Below are 27,652 nucleotides of genomic sequence, written 5' to 3'. Positions count from 1 at the left end.
AAACTGATCCTCTGTAAAAAAAAAAAAAAAGAAATTATCAATTCCCAACTTGACTCTCACTGGGATTAAACATGACAATAGGTCTGCTCTGATTTCATCATCATTTAAAAAAAATCATCTATTATTTTTCACTTTATGTTTCTGTGTGGGAGCAAACTGTTGAAATCCATACTTAATGTATACTAAGCTGATCTTCTGTATATTAAGATAATCGAAAATGAATCTTGATGTGAATGGAAGGGGAGAGGGAGTGGGAAAGGGGAGGGTTTGGGTGGGAGGGACGGTATGAGGGGGAAGCCATTGTAATCCATAAGTAGTACTTTGGAAAATTATATGCATTAAATAAAAGTTTAAAAAAAAAAGAAAAAAAAAACAAAAAAAAAAGAAAGATAGAAAGAAAGAAAGAAAGAAAGAAAGAAAGAAAGAAAGAAAAAAGGAAAAGGAAAGAAAAGCAAATTATACAAACATTGACCTTTCCCTTGACAAAGTTAATTCAAAATGGGTCACAAAAATAATGTAAAAAACAAGTATAATGCTATTAGACATAACAGAAAAAAATCTAGGTGACTTGGTCTGCTAATAGTTTTCTAATACAATACGAAAAGTACCTTCTAAGAAAAGAAGAATTGTGTAACTGAACTTCATGAAAATGAAAAATTTTTGCTTTGCAAAAGACAATATCAAGTAATGAGGAGAAAAATCATGGAGAAATATTTACAAAAAATCTGATAAAAGACTTAATTGAAATATTCAAAGAACTCTTAAAACAGCATTGTGAAATGTATAGCGTAATTTAAAAGGGAGTAAAATATTTGAACAGAAACTTTGTGCAAAAAGACAAATGGCAACTCAAGAGTGAATGTTATGTAAACTATGAACTTCTGCTGCAGATGTTGGTTCAAGGCATGTAAGAAACCTTACAAATGAGAATTATTAATTGTAGGAAAGCCTGAGTGAGAGTGTGGAAAGGGTTTTGTGGCTACTGTTTATATTTTCTACTTAGTTTTTCTGTGAAACTTAAGCTCCATTTTAGAAATAAATTCTAGAAATGAAATTCTTGTTCTGACAGTTCTAGGGAAGCTGAGTTTGTATTATTAAAGTATTATAGCATATTCTACTATCATAGGTTTAACAGTGTTAATCACCTGAATATTTGAACTGAGATCAGAATCTGTGGAATAGGATGTGTGAAGTCACTGAACTGAAGGTTGGAAAACAGGGATTCTAAGACAAGGTCTTTTACTGATGTATTGGTGACACTATCTTTCAGTGAGGTATCCAATGTTCATTTCTAAACATCAAAACAAATTTGGGCTAGCTGATCTCAGAGATCCCTTTTATCTTGGATAGTATATGATCTTGGGGTTAGTGTTTGGTGTAGCACTTACTACACCATTTGGGACTCCTGCATTCTTTGGCAGAGCCTGAGTTTCAGTCTCAGTGCTGCTCTCCATTCCATCGTCCTGATAATACAATCTCTACCACGCAGCAGGCCATGACTCACATTCTTGGGGCCATGTAACCCATGTGGTTCTTGCATTGAGTTTATAGCTCTCAGTTTTAGTCTGACCAAGCACCAGTCAATGTGGACAACAGAGGAGTGAACCAGCAGATGGGAGGTCTCTCTGTCTCAACTTTCTTTCCCTAGTCCATCTCTCTACTTTTCAAAAAGATTATACAGGGTATTTTTTAAAACACCATGTGTATATAAAAGGTAAAGCCAGGACCGCAGCTCAAAGGAAAGGAGGAGAAGCAGAGCAGGATCACTTATCTTCAAGGAGTAATGTGATTGCTGTAAAGAGACTGACAAAGCTCATTGAACCCAAAACAAATAGGCGTGGTTCTGTTAGGAGTTTAGAACTGTGTGAATTAGGCAGAAAATTTCTTCTTTTTGCCCTGGATGTAGCATTCACCTAGAAGTGGAATTGTTCAAGATCTGAACTTTTCTGACCCTGATTTTTAATCAATTGTTGTGGTAATCATTAAATAAATCATGTTTGTTTTTTAAGTGACTGATTAGAGTGAGTCACGCAATAGTGAATCACAGCACACTCTGAAAATGTTCCTGAACCCAAGTGAAAGGAAAGTCTAGCTTGAGGAAGAGAGGAAGACATGGGACACACGGGGTCAGTTCAGAAGCCTAACATCAGCAGTTTGTGTATCTTTGGCCTTGGGACTGAATCTCACAGGGCAAGTTTCCTCATCCCTCTAATTGAATGATTTTACCTTAGGCAAAGGTAACAGAATCCAAAGAATATGCAGGGTGCGAAACTCTGTTAAGTGTCAGAATCTCTCTATTCTTGACCAATAAAACCTTCTCTAAGTTGGTCTCCACAAGACTTAATTTTTAAAAATACAGTTTAGACAAGAGTGTCAATTGTTAAGGCAACAACTGGATTCACTGTGCACTTACTCCCCATGTAGGATCTTTGTCCTTGATGTGTTGTACAATGTAAATTAATGCTATAACTAGTACTCAAATGGCACTTTACAGTTTGTGTTTCGTGTGGGTGCAAACTGTTGAAATCTTTAATTAATATGTATTAGATTGATCTGTATATAAAGATAATTGAAAATGAATCTTGATGTAAAGGGAATGGGAGAGGGAGCAGGAGGTAAGAGGGTTTTGGGTGGGGCGGAAGTTATAGGAGGGGAAGTCACTGTAATCCAAAAGCTGTGCTTTGGAAATTTATATTTATTAAATAAAAGTTAAAAATACAGTTTAGAAATAATAGCACTAGCCAATTTACAGAAACATCTGATGATACTGTAAGAACATGCCTTTGTATAAGCATAGTCATCAGTGATCTAGTAACATTTATCTTTCAGTGAGATTTAGAGTCTCATCAACACAGTGTCACCTCCTGTTCAGGTCAACAAGTTGTGGTTCTTTGAGCTGTGGGTCCATTGAATGACTTCCCTTCCTCTCCTCCTCTATTGCATCTGCAAGAGCATTCTTTATTATTTCCCTGAATTGCTGTATTATTTCACTTTTCATTTCAGACCACGAGAGACCCAAACTAACAGAATCATCCTTCGCTGGAGCTGAACATGAGGTGAGGGTAGTTTTAGTTTCCCAAGGGTTTTCCCCAAATTTTCTGAGATTGTCTCTTTCCTTAGTTACACTGACTAAATTTTACCTCTACAGTGAATCAACGGGAAGAACCCTGTGTTTTTTCTATTCGTGTGAGCACATGTAGTTTTTTATCCATGGAGTCAATTAAAGGAGTTCCTATTGGGTGTTATGTCTGTTTAATTATGAACATATGTCTGTTTAATTATGAACATAGAGTCACGAATAGTTTAGGTTTCCTTTGTTTGTTGAAGTTGCTCTGGAGGCTGCCTGTGTGTAGGATATAGTACACAAAATGGACATCAGATCTCATAAAAATCCCCCAGAATAGACACTGTGTCGTGGTAGTTCAGCTGCTGCTTTTGACACAGGCATTCAATATCAGAAGCTTGAGTTTGATTCCTGGTTTCACTTTTTGAGCCAGTGTATGCTAATCCTATACCTTTAGCAAGAGATGGTTTCTCAGCTCTTGGGCCCCTTTCACCCATGTGGTAAACCTGGATTGACTTTTGAGTTTCTGATTTGACCTTTTCTGTTGTTGAAATTGCAAGGAATGAACCAAGATACAGGAAATGGAACTCTTTATAACTCTCTCTCTCTCTGCCTTATTTTCAATTACCTATACATAGGAGCAACACAGTACAACGAAATTTCCATTTCCCGAGTGGGCACAGGAAAGAATGCAATGCGACTAAAGAATATCTTGTTTTCATCTATGTCATGGAGGCAAAGTTCACTCAGGAGAGAGGATAAAGTGCATCATTGCTTGACCCGTCAGAGAAGCATATTAGCAAGAGTGGTATAAAGCCTGTGCTTCCCAGCTCACAGTATCCCAGGAAGAAGAGAATGGATCCAGTTGTGGTCCTGGTGTTGGGTCTCTGCTGTTTACTTCTCCTTTCACTCTGGAAGCAGAATTCCAGGAGGGGGAAGCTCCCTCCTGGCCCCACTCCTTTCCCCATCATTGGAAATATTCTCCAGATAGATGCTCAGAACATCAGCAAATCCCTAACTAAGGTAAGTATTCATTATGCTCCTCCTGTGACTAGCTAAGGGTAAATAGATTGACTTTTTTAAAAATAAAATCTATTCCTGGATGCACACTCTTATAACAGAAGATTATAAATCAAAATGCTCTCTGTAAGCTTTGATGCTTCTTCTACCAATTTCAGGAGTTGAGTAGAGAAATATTAGGTACCTGTAGATTGAATCAAAATAATTAAGTGACAAAAGTCGGGAGTACTTCTGACCATCTTTGAGTTTCAGCCATTTGTCTTCAGGTAAGAGATAACGAAGAGCTTCTGATACAAATTTCATTCAAGAAGTCATCTACTGTATTTTACAAGTGTTTTTTTTTTTTCAGAATATCCATGAAAATTGAATTTCTCTGCAGTATCAATAAAAACTGGTATTAAGCTATGGGTTCTGGAGTGGTCTAGGTGAATGAAAGAAAGAAGTAAACATTCAGTGGCCAACTGGTAGCATCAGAATTCTTTTAGATTCTGTGAAACCCTGCAGTGTGACCCAGAATGCCACAGGATGGAAGAAGCTGCTCCTCCCTGAGATGCTGCTTTGCAATGTCCTGGCCTGCCTCTGGGGCTTGTTTTCCTTCCCTCCCCCAACCACCTCCCACCTTCTTTCTCTGCTTCTGATTTTCTAATTCTTCTTCTTCCTACTCCTGCTCTTCCTCCTCTTCCACCTCTCCTCCTTCTTTTTCCTCTTTTTCCTCCTCCTTCTCCTTCTTCTTCTTCCTCTTCTTGTTTTTCTTCTCCTTCCTCCTCTTCTTTCTTCTTCTGATTTGTTTTCTTGACTCAGAAGGCTGAGCAATAGAAACAGAGGTAAAACAGAGTGAGAGATCTCCTGGTCAGTCTTGTAGCATAACATGTTAAGTCTCTGCTTCTGACACTTGCATCCCATATGGGCACCTGTTCAAGGCCAGGCTGCTCCACTTCCCATCCTGCTGCCTGCCAATGTACCTGGGAAAGCAACAGAGGAACATGCAATTCCTTGGGCCCCTGCGCCCACGTGGGAGATCCAGAAGAAGCACGTGGCTTCTGGCATCAGCCTGGCCCAGCCCTAGTTGTTTTTCTCATTTAGGGAGTGACCCAGCACTTGGAGGATCTTTCCCTCTCTGTCTCTCCTCCTCTTTGTAAATCTGCAATTTATTAAACAAACATAAGAAAGAGATCCCATCTGTTCTTTGACTGCACAAAGGACTACAATGGTCAGAGCTGAGCCAGGCCAACCAAGAGCCAGGAACTCTTCCTTGGTCTCCCATGTGGATGGCAGAGTTTCTTTCAAGATTTATTTTATTTCTTTGAAAGGCAAAGTAACAGAAAGAGAGAGACACAGATAGAAAGCTTGCTTGCTCTCTTTCTGCCTTATTAATAGCAACAAATTTCAAACTTGGCTGGGCCAGTTACTTGGCGTGATTTCTAAGTATATACATCACTAGTGTTATCATGGGCCTATTGAGTCAGGATGCTCATAAGATAACCTTACCATGTGATCCTGAATTTGGCTGGGTATTGATTTCAAGCCACAAAAATTGAATAAGCAGTACATAAGTTTCTTTACTGGCTACAGGAAATTGGTAATAAATTTGGAATTCTCAAATGCTAGTTTATAAAATAGTGCAAAAAAACTTGCTGAGTAGATTGTTTGAGAATTAAATGTAAACTGCATACCAACTAATGGACCATTGTATGGCACATCACTATCATATTTAAGTATAAAGAGAAATATTTGAATCCATGGCAGAATGAAGAGAAAACATGTGGGTCAGCACTGAGTTGCAGCAGGTCAAAGTCATGGCCTAAAGTGCCTGCATCCCATATGGGCGCTGGTTCTAGTCCTACCTGCTCCTCTTCTAATCCAGCTCTCTGCTATATCCTGGAAAGCACAGAAGATGGCCCAAGTCCTTGGGCTCCTGCACCCACATGGGAGACTGGAAGAAGCTCCTGCCTCCTGGTTAGCACAGCTCCTGCCATTACGGCCATCTGGGGAGAGAACCAGCAGATGAAAGACCTCTCTCTCTGTCTCTACCTCTCTCTGTAACTCTGTCTTTCAAATAAATTTAAAAAAATCTTAAAAACAGAGATAACATAGACAATGCTAATTTCTGTCTGAATCAGACACACTCTGTGGCTGACATGTGCTTTCTTTGGTGATATTTGTTTCTCTTCCCAGTTCTCAGAACGCTATGGCCCCGTGTTCACTGTGTATCTGGGCATGAAGCCCACTGTGGTGCTTCATGGATACGAGGCAGTGAAGGAGGCCCTGGTTGATCTTGGAGAGGAGTTTGCTGGAAGAGGCCATGTTCCTATGGCTGAAAAAGTTAATAAGGGACTTGGTAAGTGTGTGTGTGTGTGTGTGTGTGTGTGTAACAGTGGTAATAGGGTGGAGAGGATGGAAAACAGAGACTTCAAAAGCTCCCCAGACAGAACTTGGCCATCTGTGTGGCTGGCTGCCTCATGTCAGCTTCTTCCTACTTGCTGGGTTCTCCCTCCCTCCTAGTTTCTGTTTCTCATTCTGGCAGGAATCGTTTTCAGCAATGCAAACACATGGAAGGAGATGCGACGCTTCTCGCTCATGACCCTGCGGAATTTCGGGATGGGGAAGAGGAGCATTGAGGACCGAGTTCAAGAGGAGGCCCACTGCCTGGTGGAGGAGCTGAGAAAAACCAATGGTGGGTGACCCTTACCCCACATCGCTGACCTCACACTGCACCCTTAATATGCTGCCCTGGGAAACCTTGCAGGGTGGGCAGAGCCTTCATCCTGAGGCCTGGTTGCCACTCTCATGGTGGGAGGGGAGGTTTGAAGCAGAGAAGTGGGGAGTTGTTTGGATCTGTGCTGTGTTTCCAGCATGGTTCTGTGTCTTGTGCGGGTGTAAAAGTTAATTTAATACTCTTCTGTTCCAAGTCAGTTTCTATAATTCCAATCAGAAATCATGGATATAAGTTTTGAGTGTAATTTCTGAAAAAATTAAAGAGGAATATTTTTCCCATAGCCTGAATGCTGCTACCTATCGCAGAACATTTCATGGTGGAAACATGGCAAATGCATATGGTGGCAATGACCCATCAGCCACTTAAGGGACAAGAACCGCCCCTCGTGGGCATTCACATCTGCATGCTCGCTTCACTGACATGTCTGAGGTTCCCCAGGCCCGTGCCTAGTGCTGGACACCAGTGGTGCTGTGTGCAGTTTTGTCTCCCTAGGCAATTCCTAGCAAAGTCCCTGAACTTACAATTCTCTGTAATCACACTGTTTATAAAATTTGCTCTCACTTGTTGAGTCTACTTTTTCTACTGATTAATTTGTGTAAATGTATCCTGTAACATAATTCTGCACATATACAAGCACTGTTTCGTGAAATGACTTATTTAACAAAATTTCAACTGTTCATAATAGCTGTTTATATTGGCTTTCCTTTGCAAAGCGTGGCCCTCTTTTCTGCTTTGCTTTCTCTCTGTGTTTATTAGATTTTGTTTGAGAAATTGAGACATATTTTCCTCCCACCATCAGGTCTAGTGCTCCGAGATATGTTACTCAAAATGCATCTGATTATAAATTTCCAAATTACCTTGTTTTTAATTATCTCTTCTAAGCAAAGAAAAGACTGAATACCAGGTTTTCTGTAGATAGCAAACACATATACACAAATACACAGTTCCCAAGGCTTTCCAAATTATCCTCTACCCCGTTGGGGTAAAATAAATTTTTTTTAAATTTTTTATTTATTTATTTTTTTTGACAGGCAGACTGGACAGTGAGAGAGAGAGAGAGAGAGAGAGAGAAAGTTCTTCCTTTGCCGTTGGTTCACCCTCCAATGGACGCCGTGGCCGGTGCACCGTGCTGATCTGAAGGCAGGAGCCATGTGCTTCTCCTGGTCTCCCAAGGGGTGCAGGGCCCAAGCACTTGGGCCATCCTCCACTGCACTCCCTGGCCACAGCAGAGAGCTGGTCTGGAAGAGGGGCAACCGGGACAGAATCTGGCGCCCCGACCGGGACTAGAACCCAGTGTGCCGGTGCCACAAGGCGGAGGGTTAGCTTATTGAGCCGTGGCACCGGCGTAAAATAAAATTTTGTCTGAAAACGTACAGTAACATAAATGTTAAGAAGGCCTGACATAGGTGCAAGTAATTCAGGTATCCTAATGGCCTGTATTCTACCATGTATTCTGAACACTTTTAATTAAGATGCCCTTATTGAGGTAGCTATGAATTTATGAGCTCTTTACCTATAAAGTTCAAGTTGATCATCTGATTCTAGCATTTGCACCATACAAATCTGCCAATTAAAGTGAAAATCTGTCCTGGATTTTAATTTGTTTATCTGTAAAATGAGAGACTTGGCTTAACCTCTGGGTAAATTTTAAATTTTATTAAAACATCTTTTGATATTTGGTATAGTTGTAGAGAACAATATCCTGGGATCTACTAAAGGTCAGCTTTGCTCAAGTATGTTAAATATGTAAAGCAATTACAGATATTGGCTGTTCACTTCTCAAGGAAATTTACTGTTTTCATTTAACATTAAAACTCATGATAAAGAAGACGCCAATTATTTTTTGCTTCATCTAACTAGGATGTATGCTTGAAATAAAATAACTCTCATTCTACTCCTTTACACAAATGAATCCTTCCTAAACTTATTATTTCTTTACTTATTTTTCAATGTTTTTCTTATAAAATGAAAATTATATAGACAGACACACACACACACATACGTATATGCACACACACACACAAACACAGAGAGACAGAGAGAGAGAGAGATCTCATCTACTAGTTCACTCCCCAGATTCCCACATAGCCAGGCCTATAATCGAGCCAGATGTGGGTACTCACTAGGTCTCCCACTTGAGTTTCATGAACTCAGCCATCACCTGCTGTCTCCAAGAGTCTGAAATATCAGGAAATGGAGTTAGGAGTGGGGCCTAGTGCTGAACCCAGCACTCCTCTATATGGAATGCAAATCATCTTAATGGTATCATAAGCAGTAGGCCAATGACTTGCTTCATTTTCTCATTTTTGTATTTTCTCATATTGCATGGATGCCTGCAGCTTTTAAAATATTTTCTTTTCAATACTTGAATTTACCCACAATTTTTCTCTTTGTTTCCTCTCCAATGGTTCAGCACATCATTTTCATTGTGACTATTCTATTCATTATTTTATCTATAAGAAGTTTCCTGGCCCACACTATTTTCTGGTCACCATTTCAGTGCTTTATTGTCTACAGACATTGCACAGGTAACTGACTCTAGTTTGAAAACTTGAATGACTAAGTTTAAAGAAGTTTTTATTTTCTTTCCCAAATAGCAGATCTCTTGTGTAAAAACAGTGCTTATAAAAACAGTGAATGTGAATTGAGTATTGGGAATAGCATTATTTAGCCAGCTAGGTTGTAATGGTCAGCTCAGGCTTACAGTAAAGTGATGTGTTGATTGCATTTGTGTCACTTTTTTTTTTACCGTTACAGGAATTTGTAGGGAAAACATTGCTTAAAATTTCTAAATTACCAAGGACAAAAGTAACAAGCTTCATATCTATATTTTAATGGTGTTTTAAAATTGTTTTCAATTCTTCAGCCTTACCCTGTGATCCCACCTTTATCCTGGGCTGTGCTCCCTGCAATGTGATCTGCTCCATTATTTTTCATAATCGCTTTGATTATAAAGATGAAGACTTTCTTAAACTGATGGAAAGATTAAATGAAAATATTAGGATTCTGAGCTCTCCATGGTTGCAGGTGAGAGTGAGATCTTTTGTTCCTGAGAAACCATTTATGTTCCTTTATCTGACAGGTGCAAATTTCCACATGGACCAAGATGTGAAGAGAATGTTCAGACAGCACAGTCCAAAGCACAGCTGATGTCACTGAACACTGTGAAAGATGATGGAAACTGGGGCTGGTGCTGTGGCATAGCGGGTGAAGCCACTGCCTGCAGTGCCGGTATCCCATATGGGCGCCGGTTCAGGTCCTGGATGCTCTGCTTCCAATCCAGCTCTCTGCTATGACCTGGGAGGGGATGGCCCATGTTCTTGGGCTCCTGCACCCACGTGTGAGACCAAGAGGAAGCTCCTGGCTCCTGGCTTAGGATCAGCGCCGCTAGGGCCCTTGCAGCCAACTGTTGGAGTGAACCAGTGGATAGAAGACCTTTCTGTCTCTGCCTCTCCTTTTCTCTCTGAGTAACTCTGACTTTCAAATAAATAAATAAATCTTTTTTTTAAAGAAAGATAATGGAAACTTTTATTTACACACAGGAAAATGAGTGTCCAAATATTGGGCTGGTGTTTATGTCCATTATCTTCTTGTCCAGTGATTTTTCCACTAAACTCCAAGCCCTATTTCTATGGAGCCACTTCGATGACTAGACAAAGGATGTCTTTGTCAACCAATGGACATCCATGTCATTTTTTTCTTATAATATTTATTTCTTTGAAAGGCAGGATTACAGAGAAAGTGAGAGAGAGAGAGAGAGAGAGAGAGAGAGAGAGAGAGAGAGAGAAATAATTCTTCCATCTGCTGTTTCACATTCTGAATGCCCCCAAAACCAGGGTTAGGCCAGGCAGCTGCAAGGAACCAGGAACTTACGTACTTGAGCCATCACAGATTGTCTCTCAGGCCCAGTAGCAAGAAGTGGAGTAGCTGTGACTCGATGGAGCACACAATGTAGGTTGCTGGCATTCCAAGCAGTGCTTTACCTGCTGGACCACAATGCCCTGATTTTCTATTATCTTTCAAATTTTTTAGCTAAGGATTTGTGGAAAAATGAGATTGATAAAAGGCAGATATTACACTATAAAATTATGTGTGCCACTAAGAAATGACTTTCTTCTTTGATTTTGAATTCTCTCCCCAAATATTTCTATAAGCATATGGAACTACCATATATTTAAATAAAAGTTTCTCCCTGAAAATGGCAACCATATTTTATTTATATTTATAGCTGTAATTCCTAAGTAGGGGTGCAAATATATATATATGTGTATATATAAATGTATATATAATTCAACAAATTATTGTTTTTTGTTTTAGGTCTACAATAATTTCCCTGCTCTCCTTGATTATTTCCCGGGAATTCATAAGACCTTACTAAAAAATGCTGATTATACAAAAAATTTTATTATGGAGAAAGTGAAAGAACATCAAAAACTCCTGGATGTTAACAATCCTCGGGATTTTATTGATTGTTTCTTGATCAAAATGGAGAAGGTAAATTGTTCACAACAGTTCATTATTTGATTTCTTTGTATTTTGAGGTTCATCCAATAATTCTGTATAAACAATGGACGTTAAAATGGTCAGGCTATTTTGACAAGCACTTAAATATCTATTGTAGGAATGAGCTTTTAGTATCCTGAAAAATAGTAAGGGATTTCACATAAAGTTTGCAGAAATAAAGAACTAAAAGATAAGTTTACTTTAGTCTATAAAATGAAGCTTATGGTTTTTAAAAATAATGTACATTTCCATAAATGTTTTTAAAGACACAGAATATAAAATTAAATTGTTAAATGGTTAGAATACCTGGGCCTTGTTCTTTAAATGAAAATAATCTACCCAAGGGGGAACATAATGCACATCTCAGGTGAATTGGAAATAATTAAAAATCACTGACTATCATGCTGTAATGTGAAGATGACATCATCACTGAGCAAGTGTCAGGGAGAGGGGCTTAGCCTGGGTGGGATTTGCGCATATCCTGCACATTGAAGGAGGTCTTTCGAAGTTCTCAGTGCAGGACAGGAGAGGAAATTTCAGGTGGAGTGAGTGGTGTGTGTGGAGGTGTTCAGTGTGCAGTGGGAAAGAGTAGGTGGAAGGAAGACAAAGACTTAGCTCCCTGTAACACAGTAAGTTGTACATATGTGGAGAAGAGATTGGTGTCTAGGTGGCAACCTGTAGGTGTGAATCACCTTGTCACTGCACTGTTTGTTGACAATGTTCCCTATCGCATTACCTTGGCACCCTGGCCAAAGGTCAGTTGTACATAAATCTAAGTTTGTTTGTGGGCTGTCAACTCCACTACATTGACCTTTGGGTCTGTCATCATACCTGAGTACCAACTTGAAGTCTGAATTACTGTAGTTTTCAAGTAAAGAAGTGTGAGACCTTTAAGGTGGTTGTTCTTCAAAACTAATTTGACTATCTTATGTTCCTTGAATTTCAATATAAATTTAGGGTAGACTTGTAAATTTCTATTAAGACTCAGTGAATAGTTGGTGGGATTGCATTAAATCCATAGATCTTTTCAATTATTTTATATAAAACTTGAGGGAAAATTCACATGAATATATGTTCATCAGGGATATTGGTCTATAGTTATTTTTCCTGTTGTATCGTTTTTTAGTTTAATAGTTAAGATGATGTTGGCTTCATAGATGAATTTTGGGAAGATTCCCTCCCTTTCAATAGTTTTGAATAGCTTGAGAGAATTGGAATTAGTTCATCTTTAAATGTCTAGTAGAATTCAGCAGTGTATCCATCCAGTCCTAGGCTTTTCTTTGCTTGGGAGGGTCTTTATTACTGATTCGTTCTCTGCCATGGCCACTGGCATTTTTAGTTTTTCATATCTTCATGGCTTAATTTTGATGGAATGTATGTCTCCAGGAATCTACCCATTCCTTCTAGGTTTCCTGATTTGTAAGCATGCAGCTCTTTTTAGTAACTATTGATTATTCTTTTTAATTCCTTTGTCATCTCTGATTTTTTGATTTGAGTCATCTCTTTTTTTTGATTAGTTGAACCAATTGCATATCAATTTTATTTTTTCATAAAATAGGTTCTTCATTTCACTGATCTTCAGAATTTTATATTGGATCATTTTATTTGTTTCTTATCTAATATTAATTTGCTCTTTCCTCCTACTAATTTGGGGTTTAGTTTGTTGCTATTTTGTTAGGTTCTTGTTATGTATTGATAGCTCATGTACTTGGAGCCTTTCCAATTTCTTGATGTAGGCACCAATTGCTATAAACTTCCCTCTTAATAGTACTTTGCTGTATCCCATAAGTTTTGATATGTTGCATTTTCTTCTTCATTCCTTTCCAGAAATTTTTTTTAATTTCTCTTTGATTTCTTTATGACCCACTGCTCATTCAGGAACATGCTGTTCAGTTTCCATGTGTTTGCATATGCTCTTGAGATTCTTGTGTTGTTCATTTCCAGCTTCATTCCATTTGAGGTCAGAGATGACGCATGGCATGATTTTAATTATTTTGAATTTTCTGACACTTGCTTTATGGCCTAGCATGTTGTCTATCCTAGAGAAGGTTCAGTGCACTGGAGAGAAGAATGTGCATTCTAGAGCTGTGTGATGAAAAGTTCTGTAAATATCAGTTAGTTCCATTTGGTCCATAGTGTCATATAGCTCTGTTGTTTGTTGATTTTCTGTGGGTTGATCTGTACATTGTTGAAAGGGAGGTGTTTAAGTTCCCCATTAATATTGTGCTGGAGTCTCTGTCTCTCTTTCATCCATTAGCATTCATTTTAAATAGCCAGGAAGCCTATATTTTGGTGTATATGCATTTATTATAGACACATAGTCCTGTTGAATTGATCCTTCTTTTTATTTTATTTTTATTTTTTTTTTATTTTTATTTTTTATTTTTTTTTTATTTTTTGACAGGCAGAGTGGACAGTGAGAGAGAGAGACAGAGAGAAAGGTCTTCCTTTGCCGTTGGTTAACCCTCCAATGGCTACTGTGGCCAGCACGCTGTGGCCGGTGCACCGCACTGATCTGAAGGCAGGAGCCAGGTGCTTCTCCTGGTTTCCCATGGGGTGCAGGGCCCAAGCACTTGGGCCATCCTCCACTCCCCTCCTGGGCCACAGCAGAGAGCTGGACTGGAAGAGGGGCAACGGGACAGAATCTGGCGCCCCGCCTGGGACTAGAACCTGGTGTGCCGGCGTCGCAAGGCAGAGGATTAGCCTATTAAGCCGCGGCGCCAGCCCTGAATTGATCCTTTAATCCTTACCTAGTGCCCTTCTGTCCCTTTAACAGTTTTTATGTTAAAATCTATTTTTCTGATATTAGAGTGGGTACCCCGGCTTTTTTTTTTTTTTTTTTTTTTGCTTTCCATTAACATGGTATATATTTTTCCATCCTTTCACTTGCAGTCTGCATGTGTCTTTGTTATTGAGGTGTGTTTCTTGTAGGCAGCAAATAGATTGGTCTTGTTATTTAATCCATTCAGCCCATCTGTATCTTTTAACTGGAGAGCTGAGGCCATTAATATTCAAGTTACTACTGACAAGTAATGTCTTGGCCCTGCCATTTTTCCATCAATATTCCTGTTTTTCAATGTGAATTTCCTTCTTAGTGTTACTGGGACATTTTCTCCTTCACATTCCTTCATAAATATGGCTATTTTTCTGTGTTTCTCTGCATAGCTCATCCTTAAGCATCTTTTGTATATTCAAAATGACACTCACACTCTCTCAACCAGTCAGGCGATGTTGTGGGGTATATTGGGAGGGAGGGAGAAATGTGCACCCTTTTGTTCTGCTACATTAGCAGGTATTGTGTTCATGACAGGCCACCGGGCCAGACTCACACCAGACTGTATCTCCACAGCTGTATGGTCAGAAGCATGGGCTGCTGCAGTCTGAGCTCACCTCACGTTCCAAAGCTGTCGTTTTTCTAGGCTCACAGCTGCTGAGGTCCCGTGTTGTGTCCATGCTCTTGCTATGTGTCCATGCCCTCCACATAGACTTATGTGTCCGTCTTTTATCTGCAGACTTTTCTACTGCAGTTTTTCCCTAACTGTTCCCTGGAATGCAATGCCTTCACTTTTTTTAAAAACTATTTTTCCATCTTCCCCTAGAATAGTGCCCTAAGCTCCCTATTCTGCCAACTAGAGCTTTACTGCAAATGCTTTTTAAAAATCTGTTTAGATGATTTTTTTTCACATTCTTATAATGTGTTTTTCAACATTGATTGCTTTCCTTTAAACCACCTGTGCATTTCTTGGGTAAAATCAATTTTTTCAGAATGTGCAATCCATAAAGAGATAAAGTGTTGTAATGAACTAATTATTTTAAGAGCAGCACCATTTGGTGGCATTAAGCACAATCAGTTTGTTTTGTAACTATCACCACCATACATACCAGAATTATTTTATTCTGCAAAACAGAAACTTCATATCTATTAAATAATAAGTTCCTGCTCCCCATTCCCTGCCAACCACCATATTACCTACTTTTTTTAAAAGATTTATTTATTTTACTTGAAAGTCAGAGTTACAGAGAGAGAAGGAGAGGCAGAGAGATAGAGAGGTTTTCCATCCACTGGTTCATTCCCCAACTGGCCATAATGGCCAGAGCTACGCCGATCCGAAGCCAGGAACCAGGAGCTTCTTCTGTGTCTCCATGCTGGAGATGGCTTGGGCTATCTTCTGCTGCTTTCTCGGGCCATAGCAGAGAGCTGGATAAGAAGTGGGACAGCCAGGACTCAAACAGGTGCCCATATGGGATGCTGGTACTGCAGGTGGTGCCTTTACCCACTACGCCACAGCGCTGGCCTCTTTTTTTTTTTTTAAAAAGACAATCTAATTTCTGTCTCCTGGAATTTGCTATTCTAAGTACCTGTAACTGGAAACACACAATGTTTCTCCTTCTGTGACTGGCTTTTCCTACTTGGCATGATGTTGTTGTTATTACACATCTTTTTTTTTTTTTTTTGTATTATAACCAGTAACACATATTTATAATTCTTCTATAACAATTTTTATTTAAAATCACATAGAAACTAAAATACTTATATTAAAATATAAAACATTAATATTTACCATTATCTGTATAGCTGTTCTTTTTAAATTTATTTTTTAAATATTGATCTATTTATTTGAAAGGCAGAGTTACAGACAGACAGAGGCAGAGACACACACAGAGAGAGAGAGAGAGATCTTCCATCTGCTGGTTCACTTCCCAAATGACTGTAATATTCAGAGCTGGGCCAATCCAAAGCAGGGAGTCAGGAGCTTCTTCTGGGACTCAAAAGGGAACAGGGGGACAAACACATGTGCCAACTTCCATACTTTCCCATGTGCATTAGCTGGGAGTGACAGGAGTCACTGTGCACTTACTCCTCATGTAGGATCTCTGTCCTAGTGTGCTGTACATTGAGATTTAATGCTATAACTAGTACTCAAACAGTATTTTTCACTTTATGTTTTTGTGTGGGAGCACACTGTTGAAATCTTTACTTAATGTATGCTAAACTGATCTTCTGTATATAAAGAGAATCGAAAATGAATCTTGATGTGAATAGAAGGGGAGAGGGAGTGGGAGTTGGGAGGTTGCGGGTGGGAGGGACGTTATGGGGGGAAGCCATTGTAATCCATAAGATGTACTTTGGGAATTTTAATTCATTAAATAAAAGTTAAAAAAATTAAAAAAATGAATCTTTAAAAAAAAACAAAAGTGGAACAGCCGATACAAGAACAGGTGCCCATATGTGATGCCCCTGCAAGCAGTGGCTTACCTGCTACACCACAGCCAGCCCAGTTAAGTAAACTGCTAACAGGAATACCCATAACTTAATGTGACTTTTACTTCAGAGGTTCTCTTTGTTTTTCCACCTGTATTTTCTTCCTCATATTTGGTACATTCTACTTTTTCACACATATTTTTTGAACTGCATTTCATTGTTTGTATATAATTTTCTTCACCTCTTTGAACTTATTAAAAATTTATTTTAATGACGTCATCATAAGTCCAAAGTCTTTGTTTCCTCAGGAATGACTTCTGCAAAATCATTTAAAAATTATAATGGACAATATTTTTTGCTTTTTTGTGTCCTCGTAGTTTTTTGTTGAAACTGGACATTTAATAAATCATAACGTAACAAATCTGGAAATGAGACTTTCTGCCTTGCACAAATTGTCATTTGTCTTTGAGAAAGCCTGCAGCTATCTGCTTACTTAGAAATTTTTATAAATTGAGTTAGCAAGGTTATAGTTCCTGTCATGTGATCACTTGACTCTTGTTCTGTTTTTTTTCTGCTATCAGTCAGTGATGAGACACAGACTTCGTTAAGATCTTGGGTCCAGTAAAAACAGAAAAAATGTTAAAGTCATTCGCTTCTTTAAATTCCTCAGTTAATGCTTTGGAGAAGTTGTTGGAGCACATGGGATTGAAACAATGCCCAGCCCTTCAGTAATAAAAAGGCACAACTCCTTATTTTTAAAGGAAAATATTTCCCTTGCCCAGTCTGGGACCAGAAAGCCACACAGCACAGGACACTGGCCCCAAAATTGCCTGCCACAGAGCTGAGGTACGACGTATGTTGGCCTCTACTTATATGAGAAACGCCAAAATTCCCAGAAATACAGCAGACAAGTTCTTCATCAAGCCCTAGCCTGAAGGCTGCAAGTGTCTGACAAGCACCCAGAGTCCTGAAATACTTTCCCCAGACAGATCCTTCAAGGTCAGTGATTTTCTTTTCCTGCAGGGACTGATTCCTGAACTTCCTGATCTGGCATGTTTGTGGCATTGCTCCAGAATTGCCATCATAGCAGTATCACTGCTCTATGATATGGAAAGTCTACCCCTTTACTATTGTTTCATAGAGTCTAGCTTAATTATGACAGGTTATGTGCTAGTACCCAGTGAATCTCAAATCCACTTCCAAAGCAGGAAATGTTAGTGTTGGTTTGTGAGCACACTGCTTGTCTTACCGATTCAAGAGAAATTATAACTTGATGAACTTACAACACTCTCTGAAGGTGGGATTACCAATCGATGTGAGTGTCTGTGTGTAACAACTTCATGTTTTGAGAGGATTTAGTTAATGTTCTGGGTGTTGATTATATAACCCTGACATGTACAGGTCATTTCAATATTATCAAAACTTCATTAGTATAATGCCTATGTAGGGACTGGTTAGAAAACTATAAATGTAAACATAAATGATCTCTTGTCCTCAATATTTAAAAATTTCTCCTTCCGATCAGTTCTCTGTCACGCAATCTTTTTGTTCCTTACCAAATGCACATGTCCTTTTCAATGGCTTACTCTCTCCTAACTCACAGTGTGTGAGAACTCCATGTAATTAGTCCCTTAGCTCTGGCATCAGCACAACTTCTGATCTCTCCTTTGTCTGTGGGCACAGTGAACTCTCAGATCTGTCTTCATGACCGCAGCATCTCTTCACCTCGTACCTCCAATTCATTCCTGCGCGTGTCCCCAGTCCTTCTTGCCAGTTGCCTCCCTTCTGGACACAGTGGTGCTGACCTCATCTTTTCTTGAGGAACCCAATGTCATCTAGGTTTTGCAGCCTTACCAGCTTTGCACAATTTTAACTTCTTAAAGAACCTGCATGGATAATTGATTCCATGTCAAGTTTTGGTAGAAGACAAAATTGTGAACTCTTTATTGGGCAAGAATACATTTCATGGTATGCTCCTAACTTACTAATATTTATGTATTATTGACTACCTTTTCTTATGTATAACCAAAAGAAAATGTAGTTAATACTGTCTTAGCAAATGGTTCATTTACATCGAATACAAGGTGACTAAAGTTCAGCTAATCTGGCAATAATAGATCACTAAGCATTAGAGTAGGGTGACCTCCATTTTCCTTGCCATATTTAGCCCATATACCCTCATTTTCATGGTTAAATCCTCCTCTTCCAAGATGATGCCATTTTGCAACAATGTTTCAAGTAAAAAGAAGGAAATAGAGGCTGTGGTGCCACTAGGCTTCTGCTGATATTCTTTTGTGAAAGAAATATTCATGACATACCTCGCTCAAGAGTCTCAAAATGGAATGTTTAGGCAGAGGAAAAGTAATGGTATAGTCTAAAGTTTGGGGGCACCTTATCAATAGTGTCCACACATCCTGCAGAGTTTTTCCTAATATTGCACTTTCAGTTTTCCCTGTTAGCTATCTTTTAAAATAATTGTGTTATTTTGGATTTAGTGTAATAATATATGCTGGCAAGTAATTTGTCAAATTGCATCAAATCATTCCTAGGAAAATAATTTGGAGTTCACTCTTGAAAGTTTGGTAATCGCTGTGTCTGATTTGTTTGGAGCTGGGACTGAGACTACGAGCACAACGCTGAGATACTCCCTCCTGCTCCTGATGAAGCACCCCGAGGTCGCAGGTACGACTCAGTGAGCAGCAAACTGCATTCAGGAGAGAAGCTGGGGAGCCGTGGCTACTGTCCTCCACCTGGTTTTTGCTAGAGGAGTCTCACTGCTTAAAAACTTTTGTGCCAACAACTGTACCCTGTCCAGTGCAGTGATCAGAATAAAACAGGCCAACGTTGTACAATGCAGGAGGAGATCCTAGAGCAGTGAAGACAGCCTGGCAGGAGGAAGAGCAGTGATGTTTGGGGGCTGTGCTGGATCTCATGGGAGTGATGTGTGGCAGGCACAGCATTGCATTTTCTTTCATAACAAAAAGACCCCATTGAGGAGTAGGTATAGTCTTGCTGCTACCTTTCCTCATTCTGACAATTCAGTGCTCTAATACAGAGAAAAGGACAAGGAAGCTTTTCTTACTGAAAACCAACTTGAAATTCAGTGAGGCTTCCTTAAGTAATTCCAGTCTGGGAGGTATTCAAAAGTATAGATGCATAAGACAGGTGTTTTCTTTCAGTCAGAAAATGCACCCAAAGTAATGTTATTACAACAGAAGTCTATTGCCATAAGCTAGCATTGGATAAAACAAGAATTGGGAGAAGTGGTGTAAATAATTTTATATTTTTTGGACAAATGCATTTAGAACGTTACCTGGAAGAAGTTTAGTTTTGTAGAAGTACTAATAATCTGAAGAATCCCAATGACCAGAATATTATTACTAGGTATTTGAAAAATCTTTCTGAGTATCAGGAAATACTTCTTATCAGGAGATAGAAAATTGTGAATTAAAAAATGATGACAGTTAATAATATCAAAGAAAGTAATAAAAGCTAAAGATGCAGAATTGCCTTACTAGGAAACTATACTTATATGCTCAGAATGATGAAAAAATGAATGTTGATATAACCAAAATGTCTGATCTAAATATATCCTGCTAAATGGAGGGACTGCTGTGTGTGCCTGTCATGGTGGGCATATGTGTATGTGGGCTAGAGATTCAGATGAAAATTCTCATCTGTCTTACAAGGAAATAATTGAATAAGTGTTAAAAATGGTAATAAAGAAATAGACATTTAAAGAAACATGATTATAAATTGCAGGGATGCTCAAAATGGCTACTTTGGGGGAGTAGGAAGATGGTAAGATTAACATTGCAAATGAACACATATTCCAAAACCTGCAAATACATTTAGAGACTCACAAAAGGTAAAATAACACATTTCCAAACACACCCTCCCTTCACACATCTGTTTTAACATGATTTAAGTCCCATGCATTTTCAAATTTAGATTTGATTTCTATTTTCCTTTCTGCAAGGCCAGTGTTTTCTTGATTTAATTATGTTCTGATTTTTGCGATCATTTTATTACTTCTATTTACGTTAATTTCATCTGTGTATTTTTATGGCCTGTATGTACCAATATATCATAATGTTAGATGTAGGAGAGTACACTGTATCTTTTTGTGGTAACTCATTTTATATTTCGAGGTGTCTTTCTTGGCCTGTAGCTTATAATTCTGTTGCGACATCTTCATTAAGGTTCATGAAACCCTAAATTGTTATGACAGCTGTGCCAATTTTCTCATTTCCCCCGTTATTTCTTACTTATGTCTTATCAGCTAGGGTCCAGGAGGAGATTGAGCGTGTGATTGGCAGACACCGGAGCCCCTGCATGCAGGACAGGAGTCGCATGCCCTACACGGATGCTGTGATACATGAGATCCAGAGATTCATCGACCTCCTTCCCACTAACCTGCCCCATGCAGTGACCCGAGATGTTAAATTCAGAAACTACTTTATCCCTAAGGTAATCTTGTTTCTTTTACATTGACCCTGAGTGCTCTTAAGCTTCTTACCCACAGTGTGGTTCCAGCCCTGCCCATTTTTAAGCTAAATATGCTTAAACTGATACAATACAGAAGAATATTTTTGATGCATGAAAATTACATGAAACATAAATTTTGATGTCAATAAAAACTGGAACAAGAATCCTCATTCATTTACACATTGTCTATGACTGTTTCCATTCTTTAAGGGCAGTAAGAGAAAGCCATGGCCTGGAAAGTTGGACAGATTTGCTTTTTGGTTCTAGTCCCTGTCGGGGTGCCAGATTCTGTCCCGGTTGCTCCTCTTCTAGTCCAGCTCTCTGCTGTGGCCCGGGAATGCAGTGGAGGATGGCCCAGGTCCTTGGGCCCTGCACCCCATGGGAGACCAGGAGGAAGCACCTGGCTCCTGGAGCCTGGCTCCAGCACTTTGGCTTTAGTGGCCATTTGGGGGTGTGAACCAACGGAAGGAAGACCTTTCTCTCTCTCCCTCTCTCTCTCTCTCACTAACTCTGTAGGTCAAAAAGAAAGAAAGAAAGAAACTAGTGGAAAGTCCCTGTGTGTGGCATCTTGATGGACTCAGTGCTGTTTCCCTCAGATCTTGGTGTGTGGCAGTGGGTGTCTGCCAGTTGTTTTGGCTCCTCCTAGGTGGTTACATTTCCAAATGAATGTTAAAGGTGTCAGTTTGTCAATTTCCCTGTTTTTCAGGGAAAGCAAGTAAGTACTTGGTGTATTCTCTGAAACTTAGTGGTGAGGTAGGGGCATACCCTGAGTTAGGATTAAACTGTAATAAAGATCTCCCTTATTTTAAACATGAGCACAAACAAACTGCCACAATGAGAAATGGTCAGAGGTTTTATACTTGCTACTGAACCCACGTGCTCACATGGTCAAAAGCTGTCACAGGGCATTTTAGCAAAATCACTGCCACCGCTCATCTCTGCTTATTACTTGGTCTGTGTGGCTGGGGATGTCACTGCTCTTCCTGGGACTTGGGCTTCTTCTTTTATTGATCAAAAATTGTCCTAAGTGATTTCCACTTTTCTTTTTTTTTACCCAGCACAGTGACTTCTTCATACTTTGATGATCTGTGTCTATTTTATCCAGGGTACGGACATCATAACATCACTGACATCCGTGCTACATGATGAAAAAGCATTTCCTAACCCAAAGGTATTTGACCCTGGACACTTTCTGGATGAGAGTGGCAACTTTAAGAAGAGTGACTACTTCATGCCTTTCTCAGCAGGTAAAAAATTCATTTCCATGGAATTTCAGAGAAGATAACTCTTTTAATTCAAATTTTTGTCATATAGAGTGAACAAATTTCATGTATTCCACATGTACAGATGTAAGAGCATAATACTACCCACCATACACTCCATCCCTCCCACACTCCCACCCTCCCTCCTCTTTCCTTCTTTTTCTTTTCCTTTGTACACTGATACACTTTCAGTTTGTTTTATGTTCACAAGTATAACCCTCAAATAAATAAAGAATTCAACCAGTGGTTAGTAGAAAAACCTCGCTTCCTCAAGAGTATTGATAAGGGCATTAACCATAATCAAATCTTAAATGTGATTTTGTTCATATACATTACACTTTTTTGAACTCTGTCAACACATATCAGGGAAAACATATGGTATTTGTCTTTTTGGGACTGGCCTATTTCACCAAGCATAAGGTTTCTAGCTATAAAAGACAGGATTTTTGTTGATGTGTATTCCACTGTGTGTATATAATCACAGTTTCTTCATCCAGTCCTTAGGTGATGGATAGCTGAGTTCAGTCTATAACATCCACTATGAATCAAGGTAAAATAAACAATGTGAATTTCTTATGTTTCCATATGAATTTTAGCTTCATTTTTTTCCTGGATCTGAAAAGAATGTCATTGGTATTTTGCAAAATGTTTGGGATAGTATGCACATTTATGATATTACACCTTACAATAGAAGAAAATGAAAGATTTTTTCATTTGTTGTGTCTTTTTCTATTTTTACTTAATTTTTAAAATTTTCATTATAGAGATCTTTCATACCCCTGGTTACATTTACTCCAAGATATTTAATTTTTTCTAGCTATTGTCAATGAAGGTAATCTTACAATTTCTTTCCCAACCATGGCATTGTCTTTGTATCCAAATATTACTGATTTTCATGTGTTGATTTTATATCCTGCAAACTCTCTTATGAGTTCCAATAGTCCCTTGGTGGTGTCCCTTAGTTCCCTTAAATATAGGATCATGTCATCTGCAAACAGGGAGACTTTGACTTCCTGCTTTCTAATTTGTATCTCTTTGATTTCTTTATTGCACAATAGTTATGACAAAATTTCTGCAACTGTACTGAATAGTAATGGTAAAAGTAGACATCCTTGTCTAGTTCCACAACTTAATTGAAATGCTTCCAATTTTTCCCCATTCAGTATGATACTGGCTATGGGTTCATCATATACATTTATGTAAAGGACTGATCCTTCTAGACACATTTTGCTTAAAGTTTTGATCATGAAGTCGTGCTTTGCATTATTAAAGGATTTCTCTGCACCTATTGAGTTAATCATATGGTTTTTATTCTACAGTTGTTAATAGGATGGATCACACTTATTGATTTGCGTATGTTGAGCTATGTCTGCATACCAGGGATCAATCTCACTTGGTTCAGTTGAATACTATTTCTAAAAATGTTGTTGGATTTGATTAGCTGGTATTCGGCTGAGAATTTTTGCTGAATGCTCATAAGGGATTTAGGTCTCTAGGTCTCAATCTTTGCTGTATCTTTCGCTGGTTTTGGAACTAGCTAACTTTTTGGTATCATGGTACTTTCTCGGGAATTGGTAAATTCCTCTTTGTACACGATCAGGAACACCAGTCCCGATGTCCATGAACTTTCTCTGCTCACAATACATCCTCATTATTAACAAGGTTCCTGAGGCTCTGTTTGTTGACACATTCCTGCCACACTGAGAAATCTAAACTATAAGATGATTGAATTCTTCCTCTAGATGCAGTCTCATGGTTCCTAAGATCTCTACCTAGAAGGTAAAACTGAGAAGAGTTTCAACACACCACGATAAACACGTTAACTCCACAACTTCACTGAAATTCTTCTATGTGGTGTCTCTCACCCTGCAGAGTCTTGTCTGGAAATAAAATATGATCAAGCACAGAACAACACTCAAAGACCTCACCAAAATCAGCGACTAGTTGAGTAAAGACCATCAGAATCCATTGTTTTTAGTGCTGTAAGAGAGGGATGCGTAGTCTGCAGGGGAGATGGAGGAAGCACATGAGGAGAATGTATCTGATTCTTCCTCTCCCATACCCAGTGTAAGGCACGGCATGGAGTACCCAACATTCTAATAGTAAACATGACATATCATCTGTCTCAAAAGAACCAGACATAATGTACAGAAGAGAAAAACAGCACAGTATTAAATAGATATTGAATGAAAGAATCAGAACACTGTTCTTTTTCAGTCAGAAAGATCAGTAGAAATCAAAACCAGAAACTTGATTGTGCATCAGAAGTTGCTGAAAAATGTATGGCTAGGGCTAAGAGGAGAGAGAATGTGCCAGACCTTATACATTTGTCTATACAATCCTTTCCAAACTTCCATCCATCCATCCATCCATGCATCCATCAATTACTGTCTGTTTTCTTTCTACCAGTTACTAACACAGTGTTTGTTACATTCGCAGTTACACACAGCAAGTGATTACCCTCTCTGTTTGCTGTTTTCAGGAAAACGGATGTGTGTGGGAGAGGGCCTGGCCCGCATGGAGCTGTTTTTGTTCCTGACCTCCATTTTGCAGAACTTTAAACTGCAATCTCTGGTTGAGCCAAAGGACCTGGACATCACTGCAGTTGTCAATGGATTTGTTTCTGTGCCACCTTCCTACCAGCTCTGCTTCATTCCTATTTGAAAGAGAACAAACTCTCTGCCTCTGTGCTGTTGTCTGCAACTCCTTCTCTTCAGAGGCATTGTCTATCCCTTCCTCTATCAGAGACACCCTCCATGACTTCTCTCACATCTTACTATTCCATCAGATCCAGTGAACACTCAACCTCCATTATAGGAGTTTAGTGGGATCTTATCACAGGGATATCTGCTGTTTCCTACATTCTGCAACACCTACACTGATTTCCACATTTGCCAATTCATATCAATGCTGCTTTACCAAGTCTTATCACTATAAAACAGAAATAAATATTAAAATATGACAATTTAGACCCATACTTCAGTCCCTATGTTCTAAATAAAAAGAAAATAATAATCCTAGTGTCAGTTTTCTGTATTCTCTTCATTTGTGCATCAAGCAGATAAGAAATAAAAGAAAACAGAATCCCAATAGGTCACACCAGTCTTCATAATGACAAGCAGATAGAGGGATGAAAGGGAAGATGGTAGAAAGCTGTCTTGTCTGAATGTCAAGTAGAATTATTTGATTTGTGGTTTCAGAAGAGAGAAACAAAGCTTTTAAAGATTTAGTTATTTATTTATTTTAAAGTCAGAGTTATAGAGATGGGGGAGAGAGTGAATAGGAGGGCGGAGGTTGAAGTAGCGGGAGGGAAAGAGAGCAAGAGCAAGAGCGAGAGCTAGAGAGAGAGAGAGAGAGAGAGAGAGAGATCGTTCTTCTACTAACTGGTTTCTTTACAAAAAGCTGTAATGGCTAGGGCTTAGCCAGAAAAGTCAGGAGCTTCATCCAAGTCTCCTATATGGGTGTCAGGACCCCAAGCACTGGGGACATCTTCTATTGCTTTTCCTGGCTTTACCTGCTCATCCACTATGCTGGGCCCTAAAAGAAACTATGCTAAGAACAATTCTAACGTGTAGGGAAAGTTGAGAGGATCAGCTTAAAGGAAGATGATCATTAGATTCCACAGTCCCATATTCCTTCTTGGGGCTAGTGTGATCATAGGATAAAAATTTTGAATTTTATATTACACACTGTTTTCAATTTAGAGGCAGGTATACATGCGCATTGTTCTATTTCTAATCTTATGTTCTCAGTGCCTTTTTCCGGAACATGATCAAAATCCATGGAAAGCCTATGTTATCATTTTTCTACATTCCATCATGTTCTTTCACACTTAACATAATTTTGAAAGTAATTTTGGGCTATGTCCTTGAATTAATCAGCCTCTTTTCCTCTCTAAACCAAAGGTAACTGAAAATCAGATACTCCTCATATTTTAACCATGTGTTTCCTTTCTTCTGTATCTGAAATTAAAAGTGACATCACTCGTGCCCCTTTCTGAGCTCATCTCCCAGAGGAAGACACATTGTCATGCATTTTTAAGGTAGTATTTACTTTTAAAAATTTATATTTATTTGAAATGTAGAATGACATATAGAGAGGGAGAGACAGAAATCTTCCATCCTCTGGTTCCCTTTACAAATGGCTGTAGCAGCTACGTCTAACACACGCTAAATCCAGGAGTCTTGAACTATATCCTGGTCACCCTTGTGGATTGCAGGGATCCATGTACCTGGTCCATCTTCTCCTGCCTTCCCAGTTGCATTAACAGGGAGATGGTTGGAGGAGGAGCAGTCAGCACTTGAACTGCCATTTCAATATGGCATGTTGGTGTTTAAACAGGGGCTGAACCTACTGTGCCCCAGTTAATAAACTATTATAAAGATTTACTTGTTTCTGTACACATATGATTGTGTAGTTATATATTTTCAGAGAATATACAGTACATATAATCACATACATATAGCATTAAATGTTTTTCTAACACCAGACTCTTACTACATGTACATTCTTAAGCTTTTTTTAAAGATTTATTTATTTATTTGAAAGTCAGATTTACACAGAGATAGGAGAGGCAGAGAGAAATAGAGAGGTCTTCCATCCACTGGTATACTTCCCCATTGGCTGCAACATCCATAGCTGTGCCCAACCAAAGCCAGGAGCCAGGAGCTTTTTCCGGATCTCCCACGCAGGTGCAGGGACTCAAGGATGTGGGCCATCTTCTACTTCTTTCCCAGGAAATAGCAGAGAGCTGGATCAGAAGCCAGATTCAAATCCTATTATTAGAATTAGGAAATATCGCATAGGCTGGAGGCTCTCCAAACCCCTCTAATGTCAGGTCCAGCTTCCCTATGGTGAGGCATCACACAGTCTTGCTCAGGTCAGATGGAGGCAAACCCCACAGGAAGACTCACATTCTTGGCACTCATGACCATCACATCCAGAAGGTGGCCCTTCCTCAGTTACAGTCAGCAACTTCTCATACCCACCATCAGATACAGTATTCCAGGGCTGGCAAAGTGGAAGAATGTCTTCATTATGAATGTGTCTTGTCTCCACCAATCTTCTTCCCAGAGTTGTACTCTTTAGGGTTTCTGCAGTCTTGAGGCTCTCGGTTCCTGGTTTAAAGAGAGCTGTCCAGAGGCCACAGCTCCCCCCTGGGAGGGTTCAGCTTCTGGAGTCAACTGTCCTGATATCTGGATCACTGTTGAGCCTCCAGGTCTGGCACTGACCCTGATCCCTAAAGGTGTTCAAGGGTGGAGGAAGGCAGAGGAATTTCCTACAGGCTTAGGTTTTTTAAAATTTTTTTAATCCTTCCTTCCTTCCTTCCTTCCTTCCTTCCTTCCTTCCTTCCTTCCTTCCAACCTTCCTTCCTTCCTTTCTTTCTTTCTTTCTTT

At 39.2% G+C, this 27,652-nt stretch overlaps 1 protein-coding gene across 1 annotated transcript; it reads left to right on the top strand.

Annotated features, from left to right (window-relative positions):
- Positions 1-3,849: 3,849 nt before the first annotated feature.
- Positions 3,850-25,276, top strand: LOC138843162 (cytochrome P450 2C4). The gene is made up of 9 exons (XM_070057566.2): positions 3,850-4,087; positions 6,260-6,422; positions 6,609-6,758; positions 9,667-9,827; positions 11,118-11,294; positions 19,056-19,188; positions 20,789-20,976; positions 22,100-22,241; positions 24,739-25,276. The coding sequence occupies exons 1-9, from the start codon at positions 3,920-3,922 to the stop codon at positions 24,918-24,920; spliced, it is 1,464 nt and encodes a 487-aa protein (XP_069913667.1). The 5' UTR covers positions 3,850-3,919; the 3' UTR covers positions 24,921-25,276.
- Positions 25,277-27,652: the final 2,376 nt, after the last annotated feature.

The sequence above is a fragment of the Oryctolagus cuniculus genome, chromosome 15 (genome assembly GCF_051225735.1).
Source record: "Oryctolagus cuniculus isolate XC-2025 breed Fujian yellow rabbit chromosome 15, ASM5122573v1, whole genome shotgun sequence".
In the NCBI taxonomy this organism is placed as follows: domain Eukaryota; kingdom Metazoa; phylum Chordata; class Mammalia; order Lagomorpha; family Leporidae; genus Oryctolagus; species Oryctolagus cuniculus.
The sequence above is the reverse complement of the archived record's forward strand: the minus strand, read 5'-3'. Positions and strand labels throughout refer to the sequence as shown.

Bases quoted from the DNA above. Each gene is read 5' to 3' on its own strand.
- LOC138843162 (XM_070057566.2), top strand. From the start codon at position 3,920: ATGGATCCAGTTGTGGTCCTGGTGTTGGGTCTCTGCTGTTTACTTCTC. The intron at 6,759-9,666 runs GTGGGTGACCCT...TCAATTCTTCAG, and splicing joins GGAGCTGAGAAAAACCAATG to CCTTACCCTGTGATCCCACC. The intron at 19,189-20,788 runs GTACGACTCAGT...ATGTCTTATCAG, and splicing joins GAAGCACCCCGAGGTCGCAG to CTAGGGTCCAGGAGGAGATT.